Source organism: Taudactylus pleione, unplaced genomic scaffold (genome assembly GCF_031769625.1).
Source record: "Taudactylus pleione unplaced genomic scaffold, aTauple2 ptg000810l, whole genome shotgun sequence".
Taxonomy (NCBI): Eukaryota; Metazoa; Chordata; class Amphibia; order Anura; family Myobatrachidae; genus Taudactylus; species Taudactylus pleione.
In genome coordinates this window covers 402,915-418,899 of record NW_028285212.1, presented here as the reverse complement: position 1 = coordinate 418,899, position 15,985 = coordinate 402,915, and the positions used below count along the sequence as shown (strand labels likewise).

At 44.4% G+C, this 15,985-nt stretch overlaps 1 protein-coding gene across 2 annotated transcripts in view; it reads right to left on the bottom strand.

The window, feature by feature from the left end:
• Window positions 1-1,471: 1,471 nt before the first annotated feature.
• Window positions 1,472-15,985, bottom strand: part of B4GALNT4 (beta-1,4-N-acetyl-galactosaminyltransferase 4) — a 79,986-nt gene continuing 65,472 nt past the window's right edge. For both annotated transcript variants that reach the window (XM_088458140.1, XM_088458141.1), the window contains exons 18-21: window positions 12,598-12,670; window positions 12,346-12,499; window positions 11,985-12,111; window positions 1,472-3,155 (exon numbers count right to left, since the gene is read on the bottom strand). In XM_088458140.1, the coding sequence (XP_088314266.1) occupies window positions 3,038-3,155; window positions 11,985-12,111; window positions 12,346-12,499; window positions 12,598-12,670 (472 nt within the window). In that variant the 3' untranslated portion in view covers window positions 1,472-3,037. The remainder of the gene's footprint in view (window positions 3,156-11,984; window positions 12,112-12,345; window positions 12,500-12,597; window positions 12,671-15,985) is intronic.

Here is a 15,985-nt window from a genome sequence, read left to right as displayed (position 1 = left end):
ATATTTTGGTAGGGAAGCTGCCAGGATGCAGGTGCATTGCACAGTGATTGAGGAGTGGGAAGTTGAAAATTATATGCAGCTGCAGGAACAGGAGTTAATTCAAGAGCTACGGCAAGGGGAACTGCATTAGACAGCTTGTGCTAGAGGATTTTAAAATGGGTCAAGAGCCCTTGCAAAAATTGTTTCAACTTGAGTGTACCTGTGTAACCTCTTGTTTCTCCATTCAAACAGTGAGAAGCTGACACCTAGGTTGGATTTACTAAAACTTCTAAAACAGACAAGTGGTTGTGTTGCCCATAGCAACCAATCAGATCCTAGCTATGATTTCTCTGTTGCATTCTAGAAAATGATAGACATAATTGATGGCTACGGGCACCTTCACCACTTGTCTCTTTCAGAAGCTTTAGTAAATCGTCCCTCTAATTCCCTACGTAATTATTTGTGACCAGATCTTACAATACGGAACTCACTATAGTTCCCATGCAATCGGTGTTACATAAAGCAACCAGATAAGGATAGCTGGACACCAGGCACTGAAAGAGGATTACAGGCACTAGGTACAGTGGGAGCCAAGCAGGGTCCAAGTAGCAGAGTTATTCAAGACTGAATATCTGACACCTAACCTGTGCGCCAAGCAGACTAAATAGCATGTGAAATTAATGGGAAGGAAGGCCATAAAAGACATTGCCTTCATGCGACAGAGTACAAGATAGCAGAAGGGATAGAGCCGGAATTGGCCAGGAGGCCACTGCTCATCGGCACTAGCGAGAAGAATAGATCGGTGCGATTTACTGTCATGCACCCGCCCTGCTAGTGTACTTCCTGGGGTCTGTCACGTGACACTAATAAGTGGAGAAAATGTGCGTAACAGGTGGTAAAAAAAAACAAAAAAAAACTCAAGCGTCTGACCGTTTAAACGCCATTTGACGGACGTGCATATATTAGCCATTGCGATTGCCTTAAGAGTATGAGAGCTCTCTGTGTGTCATGAGACCTGCAGTGTTTGTGGCTGCTTAGACTTGACTTATAGCTGCGTGACTGCCCGATGTGCGTTGATAGTACCGATGTTTTTATATACGTTATAAAATGGATACGAGAGCGTCCCTATACTCGACTATGCTTTGGAAGGCATTACCATATTGTAGCAACTGCGATCCGCGAGAGTATGCAGTTGCGAATGCATTAGTGTAAATCCATGAATCAGACCCAGTATTCGTTTAGGTGTGTACGCACTTATGGACCCAAGGTAGTTCTGGGTTTTTTATTTTCACTTTTTTTCCTAAAAATTATGTATTTGTTTGTATTCATCTGCATTTTGTTGTTCAGAAGGTCACAAAGTAACCCATGTCTGGAGGTTTATGTTTCACTGATAATTCAGTTTTTGGAACAAATGACCAATGACAGGGATCTGCAATAAACAAATTCACCTTATGTGAAAAGAGTTAAAAAGGAGACACAAATAAATAAAAGCCAAACTGAAAACGGTTTTATTTTAGTTTAAAAAGAAAAATATTTAAAACTTCTAAAAACCTCTTGCTACATTTTAATTTCACAGAAATCATTGTAATTGCTGAGCACGGCTGGATCTACGCAGGAGATGACGGTACTGGGTGCCAGGGACTCTCCTAGAGGGAGTTTTACTTGGAACGATAGACCTGTCCTCTCCATTTTCCCATTAGACAGGCTGGCTCTAGATCTAGTGAAATTACACTAAAAACATCTTCTCACCCAAGCACACCATAAGACCTGGCACCTAAATACAAAACAACAAATTTGCCTTACTTATCTACTAACAGACCTCACTGACTTTTTAATAAATATTTTCTAGCATTAGTATTATGAACTTCTTAATAAATAAAGTTATCAAGTGGAGCAGCACGGTGGCGCAAAGGTTACCATTGCTACCTCTCAACATCAGGGTCATGGGACCGATTCAAATCAATTTAGGCTGTAATAGGGCAAGGTCAGAATAATTATATTGAATAGCAAATAAGCACACCCAAGATGGCTGACTTGCCATCTGTAATACTGTAAAGTGCTTTGAATTCTATTGGGAGAAAAGTGCTATATAAATTATGAATTATTATTATTTAAGCGCATTTCAGTAGTTCTAGTTTTGCATTCCATTTTACCAAAGACTAGTAAAAAAAAAATCCTGTTAGTATTCACGGGTTCCTATACCCACAAGACACATTGTCATTTTATCATGGGTTAACTAACATTTAGTCGATCAGATTATTGCTATAAATATTGTACAATGACCTACATATATTAAATGGCTGTACTTAGTGTAGGGGCACATTGGTGAACAATATACAGTGGCTGTAACTAGCCAAGGACAGGACATAAACATATTATGCTACAAATTAATTCCCTTTCATCTTGCTCTACAGAGTACACATTTATCTATAATGCAGTGACACCTTGCGGTCACTGGTTTCCTTTGACAATTACTGATAGCTAATGATGCAAGATTGTAATGTATATTCCTATGGGTGTCATTCAGAGCCACCCAGTGGCCAGTTTGTATAATGCATTACAAATTATTTCAAGTACAGCTGGATACTGCACAGAGCATACAGCAACTTTTTTGTTACCTGTGTCTAGTGCAAGTACAATTCTGTTTGTATTATTTCTGCAATAAGTCTGCTCCATTGCGAACACACGATTAATAACACATTCTGGCAGCAGCAGAACCCTGAGTGTTTTACTCCTAGTTATCAGCAGTTCTGAACTGTAGAGTACCATGTCCCTATGAAGCACTGCTCCCTTTAGGCAGAATATGGAGGATACTTCTCCCCTTTCAAGTATAAAAATTTAGATGGTTGATCTTATTAGTCATCTCCTGCGGAGTATCAAAGCCTACTCAGATCTCAACCAGAGCAGCCTGCAGTGGGTGGAATGTGCGGGTCCAAACTCTGCAGGTTTCTCTGGCAATACCATGGTTATTAAACATAACAGCCAGCCCCTCTGAGCGAACACAAACCAGGGGAGGGGTCCAAAAAAAAGACTGGGCTCAGAGTCGCTCATCCCCACGTCAGTCCTTGGCAGCGGTTTCCTGGCTCTGCGTGTTCCACATGCCTCTCTTGGAGTGATAGTAGTGGAAGAAGTTTCTCAGACGCAGTCGCTCAACCTCTAACCCATTTTGCAGCACCCTGCGGGAAGTTACAGAGACACAGCTGAAGTTAATGGGAGGAAGTGATTTGAATTCAAACATGTTGTTTTTATCTTGATTTAAAAAAAACAAAAAACAAAAAACAGTTCGGTAAGACAGGTGAGGTATAAGACGGTTCATGTATACCTGTCATCAACAATCAGTGGTAGCAGCTACTGTATTTTGTGGGTTAGACCAAAAATTGTGGGATCTCTCATCTGATAACATATTAGGTCTGGATGTCAGAACTTCAGGCTAACAAAGTAACTTATTGAGGCTGTTCATTGAGAACGTCACACACAGACATTACCAAGTGCCTCCTTCCACAAGTCACTGTGAGGAGCACTGCTTAACAATCTAATAAGGGTGTGTGCAAGGGGAAGGGTGAGGAAAGACAGGGCTAATTAAATATAGTTTAGTAAGTCTTAGGCAAGGTTCTCCCAATTACATAAACTTATTTGAATTAATGCAATGTTTATCACTATTTTTTTTTACAATATTTATCAATTTTACTAATCTATGTAATGGTTCCCATACCTGTATATCAAAGGTTTAAATTATTTTGCTTAAACCTCAGACATCTCTTCATGTAATTTTATTTTTCTAAAACAATACACCACGTATTCCATTAACCGAATACGCAGAGCGAGTAGCAGGGCTTCAGACGGCGGCGTCTCACAGGTGAGTATGATAATATTGTTCTAATGATGTGTGGTGGTTATATAAATGTTTATTGTGTTTGTCATTCTGCATTACTTGTCCCTGAAGACGGGGGGGGTCACCCCGAAACGTCGTAGGAATAAAGGATGCTATTTTATATTCATAACAGAGTCTGCTGAGTGCCGCCTCTCTATTGCCTTCTATTTATGGGGATTATTTCCTAAGGAAGGCACTGCAGCAAGATGAGTTTTTTTTTTTGTCCTTGGAGTGCTGGGTAATTTTTGGTATACATATACACACACACACACACATACACACACACACTATATATTATAAATATACGCACACACACACAAGTATTGTGATAGGATCACTGGTAAAGTGGTCTGTGGCAGGTACATTTGTCCCAGATTCCTGTCTTTTGTGTTTTAAACCCCCAGGAGAAAGTCTGCAGTGTAGCAGGCTTGAGTTTCGGCTTTTTGAAAAGCCGGTTTGGGACCTGGGGGTTGTGGGTGAGAGGAGAGGGAGGGCTCCACCCACGGCCACTCCAGGTTTTGATTCTCTTAGCCTGGTAACAGGCTTGTTAGGGTTTTCCACCTGAGAGTGGCCAATATAAGCCTAGTGTGTTGAGGGCTGATTGTCTCACCTGGGAGAGCAGGCAGGGAGTTTGCTCAGAGACACTTGGAAACCTAACCGTGAGTGTTGTGCTGTGCTTTTGTTGCTGGCGAGGGCATTAGGCCCTGCCAGGTTCTGGTAATGAGGGAACTACCTGTGAAGTTAGTGCCCCGACAGGGCTAGGATTTATATTTATGTTTTCTTTATGTTTCTGACATTGTACAATAAAGACTGGCGCCGACCAGCTTGTACTTGCATCCAGACTGGTGTGCTGCTTCCCTGCTGCTGTGTGTGTGTGTAAGGAAGGAGTCCTCTACCCAGGAGAGGGACCCCCTAACCTAACTGTGTCACAATATGGTGGAGAATGCGGGCACCCACACACACTGAAGTTGCAGCAAGAGGAAAACTTTCCATTTAAAAATTAAAGGGACAGACACCCAATTTGTGAGTGTGGAAATAACACTGTGTCCTTGGAGTCCCATAGAGGAGGCGTCAGCCAATGCTCAGAGAGGCAAGGTTCAGCTTCCAACCTACACCCCAGGACAAAATGGAGGACATTATTAAGGCCTTGCTCCAAGCTACAGCAGCTCAGCAGGAATCTACCAGGGCTCAGCAGGAAGCTACCAGGGCTCAGCAGGAGACTAACAAACTTCAGCAGGAATCCGCCAGGCAACAACAGGTCGCCATTGAGGAAACCCGCCAGGCCTTAGCGGAAAACAGCCAGGCCATAAGAGACGTGGTACAGCACCTGGTCGCCCGGCCCAGAGATGTTAATACTGGTCCTCCCACCACCACTCACTCCGTACGAGCCAGTCACTTCCTCCAAAAGATGACTTCGGGCGATGATGTGGAGGCCTATCTCGCCGCATTTGAAAGAACGGCCGAAAGGGAGAGTTGGCCCAAGGAGCAGTGGGCAAGTCTGGTGGCACCTTTTTTGTCTGGGGAGCCACAAAAAGCATATTTCGACTTATGCCTGGCTGATGCCAAGGACTATAAAAAACTAAAACAGGAGATCCTAACTCGCTTGGGAGTCACCACCTTTGTTCGTGCCCAACGGGTCCACCGCTGGGAGTTCCATAAAGGACAAGCCTCCACGTTCACAGATGCATGACCTCGTCCATCTGTCCTCAAAATGGCTACAGCCAGAGACGCTGACGGGACCACAGATCGTGGAAAGGGTCGTGATGGACCGGTACCTGCGATCATTACCTGTGACTCTGCGCAAGTTGGTGAGCCATGCAGACCCTAAGTCTGCGGACCAGTTGGTCGAGCTGGTGGAGAGGTACGTGGCGGCTGAGGAGCTGATGAGTATGCCCCACCGAGCCCCGATGGCGCACCGGCGAACTCCCAGAGACACTGGTAAGACTGTTCCAGGGGAGAAGGGTGCTGGGCGGTGGAATGTACCTAAGACTGAGGGTGTAGAACCTGGAGACAGGCCTGCCAGGCCGGGAAGGTTCTTGCCCCGTAAACGACTAGACATTAATATGACTCAGTGTTTCCGATGTGGTGGCTTCGGCCATATTGCCGCTAATTGTGCACTTACAACTGAACCTATGCAATGTGATACTGCTCATGTCTACCGCAGGGGATCTTTCTTTGCACAGATAGCCTGTACGGCTGACCGGCAGGCTGAGACTGATAAGCACATGTGTGTACTCACTGTAGATGGCAACCGAGTAGAGGCACTGTTAGACTCTGGTAGCTTGGTGACACTTATAAAAGCTGAGCTGGTGAACCCCTTGAGGCATACAGGGAAAACTTGTTGGTGTGACCTGCATACATGGGGATACTCGATATTATGTTACGGCCGAGGTGAACATCGAGACACCATGTGGCTCTGCTATAGTTTCTGTGGGTTTGGTGCATGGTCTGGTGTACGATGCAATATTGGGGAGAGACTTTGCTCACTTCTGGAAGTTGTGGGAAAGCCGTTTTGTTCCAGAGGTGAACAACCCCGATCCATTTGAGAAGGTTGTCGATGTAGTGGAGGAGGGAGTTTCTTCTGAGTCAGAGTTATTCCCTTTTTCTACTATGATTGGCGAACTAGAGAATGAGGAACGTGACGGTGGCCCGCCAACTGATGTGCCTCCCATTTAGGTGGGAAGTGTTGTTGGGCCAGGTGATCGTCTGCCTGATTTAGAGGTCAGAAGAGAGGTCTTTGCCGTCGAGCAGTTGAATGACCCTACTTTGGTAAAAGCCAGGGAGAATGTAAAAGTAGTTGATGGTAAACCCGTAGACCCCGATAGTCCTTTGTCCTATCCCCACATGGCAATGTGTCAGGATTTGTTATATCAGGTGACTAAGAAGGGGGAAGATGTTGTGGAACAACTAATAGTTCCCAAAGCCTACAGAAGAACAGTGTTGGATCTGGCCCATGGTCATATAACGGCAGGCCATCTAGGGGTAGAGAAAACCACTGAGCGAATAATGCAGAGGTTTTTCTGGCCCGGGCTTCATAAAGAGGTATCTGACTTTTGCGCATCCTGCCCTGAGTGTCAGTATCATGCTCCCAGGCCACATTTTAAGGGTCCCCTAGTTCCATTGCCTATCGTAGAGGTGCCGTTTGAAAGAATAGCGATGGATTTGGTTGGACCCTTAATGAAGTCTGCCAGGGGACACCAGTATATTCTGGTCATAATGGATTACGCTACCAGGTACCCGGAAGCGATCCCGTTGCGCAATACGTCAACCAAGACCATTGCCAGAGAGCTAGTTCATGTCTTTAGCAGGCTGGGTATACCTAAGGAGATACTAACTGACCAGGGTACACCGTTTATGTCCAAAGTCATGAAAGAGTTATGCCGCCTGTTCAAAATCGAACAGTTAAGAACTTCGGTTTATCACCCCCAAACCGATGGGCTGGTCGAGAGGTTTAACAAGACGTTAAAACACATGCTTAGGAAAGTGGTCGACAAGGATGGTAGGGATTGGGACTACTTATTGCCGTATTTATTGTTGGCCATAAAAGAAGTTCCCCAGTCCTCCACCGGGTTTTCACCCTTCGACTTGTTGTATGGGAGACACCCAAGGGGGTTACTAGACATTGCCAAAGACATGGGAGGGGCAGTCTAGTCCTTACAAAATGGTGATTGAGTATGTTTCTAAAATGCAGGAGAGAATTACTGCGGTAATGCCGATAGTGAAAGAGCACCTGGAACAGGCTCAACAGGCACAGCAGAGGGTATATAACCGCAATTCTCGGTTACGCAGCTTTGCTCCTGGGGACAGAGTGTTAAGTATTTGTTCCCACTGTGGAAAATAAACTTTTGGCTAAATGGCAAGGGCCCTTTGAAATCTTAGAAAGAGTGGGGCAGGTCAATTACAAAGTTTACCAGCCGGGGAAAAGAAAGCCGGAACAGATATACCATATAAATCTGTTAAAGCCCTGGAAAGATAGAACGGTACTGTCGGCCGTCCGAGACCCTCCAGTAAGTCCAGGGCCCTTAGTTCCCGAAGTGACAGTGGCAAAAACCCTGTCGGCAATTCAACAACAAGAGGTCAAGGAGTTTCTGATTAGAAATAGGGTGCTGTTCTCTGACGTACCTGGGAAAACCTCGGTCATTAAACATGACATCATCACTGACCCAGGGGTTAAAGTTAATCTAAAGCCCTATAGGTTACCAGAAGCACAAAGAGAATCGGTGTCGAAAGAAATTAAAAATATGCTAGAGTTAGGGGTTATTGAAGAATCACATAGTGAATGGTCAAGTCCCATTGTGTTGATTCCAAAGCCCGACGGGAGTGTGCGTTTCTGCAATGACTTCCGAAAGTTGAACAGTGTTTCAAAATTCGATGCCTACCCGATGCCAAGAGTGGATGAACTGACTGAGAGACTAGGGACGGCAAGGTATTTAACCACTCTTGACCTAACCAAAGGGTATTGGCAAGTACCGTTAACCGAGAGCGCCAAACAAAAGACAGCTTTTTCAGCGCCAGAGGGCTTCTTCCAGTACAAGATGTTGCCCTTCGGGCTACATGGGGCACCTGCTACCTTCCAAAGAATGATGGACAGGATTCTAAGGCCCCATAGACGGTATGCGGCTGCTTATCTGGATGACGTGGTCATTCATAGTCCTGATTGGCAGTCTCACTTACCCAGGGTACAAGCAGTGTTGGACTCCATCTATAAGGCAGGTTTGACAGCCAACCCAAAAAAGTGTTGTCTAGGCATGGAGGAAGTAAAATATCTGGGATACACCATTGGCAGAGGCCTGATAAAGCCTCAGCTCAATAAAGTTGATGCCATACAAAACTGGCCACGGCCTCTGAATAAGAAGCAGGTGAGAGCCTTCTTGGGAATTACGGGGTACTACAGGAGGTTTATACCCAACTTTGCCACCATGGCAGTCCCACTGACTGACCTGACCAAAGGCAAACAAAAAGTCATGGTAGAATGGAGTCCTGAGGCAGAGAAAGCTTTTCAGGAGTTGAAAGTAGCGTTGTGTTCCCAACCAGTCCTGATGACTCCTAATTTTGAAAGGGAATTCATAGTACAAACCGATGCATCAGAAGTAGGTATAGGAGCGGTCCTGTCCCAGAACAAGGAGGGTGAGGAACACCCTATTTTCTATCTTAGCAGAAAGTTGAATGTACATGAGAGAAACTATGCCACAGTGGAGAAGGAGGCGTTGGCCATAAAGTGGGCGTTAGAGGCTCTCAGGTACTACTTGGTCGGAAGAAAGTTCAAATTGATCACTGACCATGCCCCTCTGAAGTGGATGTCTGAAAATAAGGACAGTAATGTGAGAATTACAAGATGGTTCTTGGCGTTACAAACTTTTACATTTTCAGTGGAACACAGGCCAGGAAGCCAGCTGGCCAATGCTGACGCGTTGTCACGCGTTCATTGTTTGGGGGCTTCAGTTGTTCCGCCCCACAGGTCGAAACAAAGGGGGGGGATATGTGATAGGATCACTGGAAAAGTGGTCTGTGGCAGGTACATTTGTCCCAGATTCCTGTCTTTTGTGTTTTAAACCCCCAGGAGAAAGTCTGCAGTGTAGCAGGCTTGAGTTTCGGCTTTTTGAAAAGCCGGTTTGGGACCTGGGGGTTGTGGGTGAGAGGAGAGGGAGGGCTCCACCCACGGCCACTCCAGGTTTTGATTCTCTTAGCCTGGTAACAGGCTTGTTAGGGTTTTCCACCTGAGAGTGGCCAATATAAGCCTAGTGTGTTGAGGGCTGATTGTCTCACCTGGGAGAGCAGGCAGGGAGTTTGCTCAGAGACACTTGGAAACCTAACCGTGAGTGTTGTGCTGTGCTTTTGTTGCTGGCGAGGGCATTAGGCCCTGCCAGGTTCTGGTAGTGAGGGAACTACCTGTGAAGTTAGTGCCCCGACAGGGCTAGGATTTATATTTATGTTTTCTTTATGTTTCTGACATTGTACAATAAAGACTGGCGCCGACCAGCTTGTACTTGCATCCAGACTGGTGTGCTGCTTCCCTGCTGCTGTGTGTGTGTGTAAGGAAGGAGTCCTCTACCCAGGAGAGGGACCCCCTAACCTAACTGTGTCACAATATATATATACATATATATATATATATATATGTACACACACACACACACACACACACACACATATATATATATACAGATACACATACACACACAATAGAAGGTGCGACACTCCAGGCATAGAATAATAAAGTCATAGGACGACAACGTGCATTAACGTTTCAGTTTTTACTTACACGGTTTTTAATATGTGTATTTATTTTTAAATTTTTTCAACTGCTTCTAAATAGTTGAAAAGAAAGGTCACCAACGGCCTGGTGCGGAGATCTGAGTGTGCCAGCGACTGACGGATGACCACACCTCAGCAATCATGTTCCTCTTATTGATTTTGGCACCTGATTTGGCATTAGCCAGGGTGGGTTAGTAATTTGCTGCCCAGCTACAAAGGCTTCCATTTCTCATTGCTCTCTGATAATAGGTATGTGCCAAATAGAATACAGCCTTCAAAAAGTGAGCTCAAGGGCTTGTGTACAAAAGGTATTCATGTTCGCTGAATCCATTATTCACAGGGGAATGAATGAAAGAAGTTCAAACAGGTTTCATTGTCCTCTATGGAGAAATGTTGGTACAGTACACAGGATAAAAAACATGAAGCATCGTGGCCAGGAGACATCCCCCCGTGAAGTCTGTAACAGAACCTCTGTACACAGCAGAGCTGAACGTAAAGTTGCTCCAGTAGAGATGCATCTGCATGCTTGAGTTTCCATGTCTCCATTTCCATGCAGCCTTAAGCCTAGTGTATAAAGGTGTCTGGAGCACAGGTGAGAGAGTCATCACCATCAACTCCACACCTTGCACCCTGTTTATGTAGACACAAAGGGCCCGATTCTGAGGCACACACACAATCCACACGGAGCAGCGTCTATTTGCAAGTTTATGCAAGTAGCACATATACTCCTTCCCTGGTGTACATCAGTTTGGCTGAATGTGCAAGGACTGAAACGCCCACAGTTTTCAGAATTTTTTGCGCATTTGCGTAAAAAAAAAAAAAAAATGGACTCAACTATGTGAAGATCGGCATTGCGTGCGACAGACTCAAGAGATATTCACAATCCATATAACGCAAAATAAAACGCATCTCTCAGTGGAGTCCCTAACATGTGCTTACATGCCTTTACTGTATCGTACTTGCAACCCACTACGCTTGGAGGGGCATATCAAAGGAATTCACATGCAAGCTCCATATACATGTAACTCACAATGTATGCAAGTTGCGGGAATACATAGTGTCTGACACCTCCTTCTGCGTTTGCATTTTAAATGGACGGAATTGCATAGCTGCTTAGAAAGACAGCTCTACACAACGATCAAATCAGTTTTCACTAAGGCTGGAGAAGGTAAGGGAATTACATACAATGTCTTCACTAGCGCTGGATTGCCTGGACATTAGTGTCAATTAAAATAGAACAATCACACTAAGGGGAGTAATAAGGGGAGTATTTGAATGGACAACCCCTTTAAGCAGGAGAGCTAAAACAATTAAATCATGGCAAAACTGCAATTAGTATTGGCTCTCTGCAAATGATGTTACACAAGGCTGATTTGAATCTGTGATGGGTGACGTTTCACCCAACATAATGTAAATGCCTGCTGAAAAGACCTTGTCAGAGAAGTGTTGGGTTTGGTCAGCAGGGAAGCTGTGCGTCCTTTTTCCCCTCTAATCATCCCATTAGGGGAGGAAAATGTTTCAGGTTTCATGTCCAGAGCTATTCATTTATTCTGCATTTCCCCCTCATGGTAAACCCTGTCTTAACGCGCGCTAACCCATAGTTTCCGCACAAGATGCTGGAATCTGTGGGTTTCCTCGCACATTAAATGCAGATTCTGCATTTTAATGTGAATTGTTCCTCGCAGCTCCTGAAGTCGTGAGGAAGCGTCTGCCCTTTAGAGCTTAGCCCATGGGGTTCCTAGAGCAAATTACATTGGGCAGCGTGTTCAATTAGCTGCGGGGTAAATCCTGCACCTAATTGAAAACCCCCTTTAGGCTGGTTCCAAAGAGTTTGGTATGGGAAGACAGACAGACACACACACAGACATCTATATCTCACCTGTCTAGCAGCTCCCAGTCCTCTCCTCCCCAGCGGTCCTTAAACTCCTCAGTATTCATACCACCGATACGATCAAAATCTGATTTGTAAATCCCAAATAGGCCAAAGCCATTTACTTCCCAGTAGCCTGCATGGATAAACAGACAGCATGGGAAAAGAAGGTCATTATGAAATATAGGGGACAAGTATTTCACAGGCAGGAGGAGGAAGAGTATTATATAGTGAGGCAATCTTGTGGAATCAGGCGAGGCTTGTGGAAAGCAGAGGCCGGCGTATTTATACTTCTACAGACTATCCTAACAGTTTAAACATAACAGCGTTTGTTGAGCAGTGCAGAGTCAGTTATTTGTTATGGTCTTACCTTTGGGATGTAATGGAGAGCTCCCACAGCTGAGCCTCATTACGATAGGGGCAAAGGCTAGACGTCCCTCTACGCAATGTTTCCTTACACTGTCCAGCACAGAGAGAGGGAAGTGTATGTGCAGGTCACACAGGAACACAATGCTATGATTGTCCTGCAAAGACACACAAATTAAATGTACGACAGTCACCTGTATGTAAAGTAATTATTATTAAACCCACTAATGAGCCCCTTGCAGCATCTTCCTCTAACCTGTATAGTATCAACTCCCGCTTGTAGTCCTGCCGACCGCTCAAAATTTCCACTTTTCTTCAGATACTGATAACTAAGAAGGAAATATACAGTTAATAAAAGTAGAGAATTGTACCATCCCCGGACTGTGCAAGGAACAGAGCATTTCACCTGCCACAGTGAGCGGGGCTGTACACAATGGTATTCTGGGCCTGATCCAGAGCTGTGCGCTCATGCAAATGTATATGAGACTTTTGCTGCTTAGCAATTGCTCAATTATGCTAATGCATCAGCCAGCGGAATTTGTATTGAGATGCCAACCGGAGCCCTTGAACACAAACGCAGCATTGTATGCAGGTCCTGAAAACATCGACTCCTCGGTTCACTCAGAATGGCCGTGTTTTTCCAAGACACTGGAGCTTTGTTCTTTGCGCAGGCTATCGCAGACGCTGGCTAGTACACACCCTGGAAACGCCCCAGCACGCCCGCATTTTGGTCAGCACACTCCGTATCCACCCACAAAACGATCTCATCCTGTCAATCAATTGCGAGTGATCCTCACGGTGAGCGCGATCACAATTCATTCGCCAAGTGAGCAATGCAGCTGTGACACATGCTCAGACCACTGGTAAATCGCTCAACTGCGTGAAAATCGGTTTGGTTTTCACTCGGATCTTCCCACCAAGTTCTGGTCTCAGAAAGATGCAAAATATCATAATAGTCCATGAAAGATGACGTTTTGCCTCGTTCGGAGATCCAAACTTGGCGGGAAGATCCGAGCCAAAACCGAACCTCTCATCCCTAGTTTGCAATCCTCATGAACGTACTATAACATTTCATTTAGCAAATGAATACCCCGCCCAAGTGTTGTCAGGATGATGTATCAAGCTTCCTGCATATTTATATAGCGATCAGGTACCCTCTCTTTTTCCCCTATTTCCTAGTGCACAATGTAACTTCCTATCTGGGAGAGATCCTGTGTCTCTGCAATGCCGCAGGAAACCACTTTATCCACCGTTAATGTCACTAATACAGCTTAAACGTCTTTCTTCCTATCACTTATAAAGGGCTTAGCCACTCACCACTACCATCAGGCAAATGAGTGGCAGCAGCACAGGTTAATACTGTGTTACTAATATACCTTTCTGCAATTGTATCTCCCTCATATTGCTATGGGCACTCATTGGATTATAGTCAGGGTACGCTCCTGCAATATTATCAGGTCCCTTACCACTGACTTCATCCAACAGCTGATGCTCAAAGTACTTATTCCCCCCCCTGGTTGTGTGGATAGAACGCTCACATGTTATTCACTACTGGCTATAATGATATGCAGCAGCTGCTACCCAGCCACTGTGTAAAGGGAGTAGTCTATATCCTTATATAATTCTACTTATTTTTCTGAAAATAATTTGTTTTGGGTACCTGAAGCAGATTTTTTGCTGTCCTTTGATGCACACATTTACCTCAGGAGACATGTTATTCATATTTATGACTGAAATTTCTCCTGAATACAGCAACATACGCTGTTATGCTTTTGTCACTGTGACTACTAAGGGGTCTATTTACTAAGCAGTGTTAGGAGAAGTAAAAAGTGAAGCGTGAAAAGTGATAAGGTGCCAGCCAATCAGCTCCCAACTGTCATTTTTCAAACACAGTCTGTGACATGGCAGTTAGGAGCTGATTGGCTGGCACCTTATCACTTCACTTATCACTTTTCACTCTTCCTAACACTGCTTCGTAAATAGACCACTAATAGGGGTATTCAATATGGGTGTTTTTTGTGTTAATATCGCACTTTTTATCGTTTTTGCGTTAATATCACTTGTTTTAGTTTTACACTGTATTCAATATCAAAGACTTATCGCAGTTTTGAAAAGTCTTTGATAAAAAACGGTGATAACTTTTCACCATTGAATAGGTGTCGAAAAAAAGTGCAGAATTGGGGTTTAGGGGTGCAGGCTTAAAAAAAATATCCTGCACCCCTGAGATTGACATTTAAAAAAGAACGGTGTCAAAAAAAAGTTTAAAAAAAAATAGGGACACCACAAAAAATTTATAAAAAAATTGGGGTGCAAAAAAAAAAAAAAAAGGGAAAAAATTGTTAAACAATAGGCAAATAGGTTCAGGGCTATTCTGCATGTATGCGGCAGGTGTTTTCTAGAATAGAATTATAGCGGCAGGTGCACAAATGCAGAATTTTTAAAAACTTACTTTAGGGACATCAAAATATGCTAGTACCCATTTTCATGTACCCCAAATTTGATGGGACCACTTAAAAAACCGAAAAAAATAACCTAAGTGCTCTTCTGCATCACTTCTTCAATGTCGGGGAAAAAAGCACCTGCTGCTGCTATTTAATTCCCCGACTTTCAATTAAAGGCTAAGACGGGGGTACCCATAGTTATCCCTCATGTTTTTACAACTTTAGGGGGGTCTTACAATTATTTTAAGGAAACATTCGTAACTTTACGCAAATCCAACTTCGGAGTTTCCCGTTTTTGTTAATTTTATATTGAATACGTGGATAAGCGGGAGCACGCACCAGACTTAACGCAGAAAAAAAACTCCGATATGAAACGTTAACTTCGGCAGTGAAGTTAACGTTTCATATTGAATACCCCTTGTGACACAGTTAGGTTAGGGGGTCCCTCTCCTGGGTAGAGGACTCCTTCCTTACACACACACAGCAGCAGGGAAGCAGCACACCAGTCTGGATGCAAGTACAAGCTGGTCGGCGCCAGTCTTTATTGTACAATGTCAGAAATATAAAGAAAACATAAATATAAATCCTAGCCCTGTCGGGGCACTAACTTCACAGGTAGTTCCCTCACTACCAGAACCTGGCAGGGCCTAATGCCCTCGCCAGCAACAAAAGCACAGCACAACACTCACGGTTAGGTTTCCAAGTGTCTCTGAGCAAACTCCCTGCCTGCTCTCCCAGGTGAGACAATCAGCCCTCAACACACTAGGCTTATATTGGCCACTCTCAGGTGGAAACCCTAACAAGCCTGTTACCAGGCTGCGAGAACCAAAACCTGGAGTGGCCGTGGGTGGAGCCCTCCCTCTCCTCTCACCCACAACCCCCAGGTCCCAAACCGGCTTTTCAAAAAGCCGAGACTCAAGCCTGCTACACTGCAGACTTTCTCCTGGGGGTTTAAAACACATAAGACAGGAATCTGGGACAAATGTACCTGCCACAGACCACTTTACCAATGATCCTATCACACCCTCTATATGTGATAACTGAACATTACTGTAACTGCTGATTGGTCATTGTACCTTTATTTGTGGTAAACCTTGAGCAATAATTGGTTATTACACCGTGATTGTGGTATATCTTGAGCAATAATTGGTTATTACACCGTGATTGTGGTATATCTTGAGCAATAATTGGTTATTATACCGT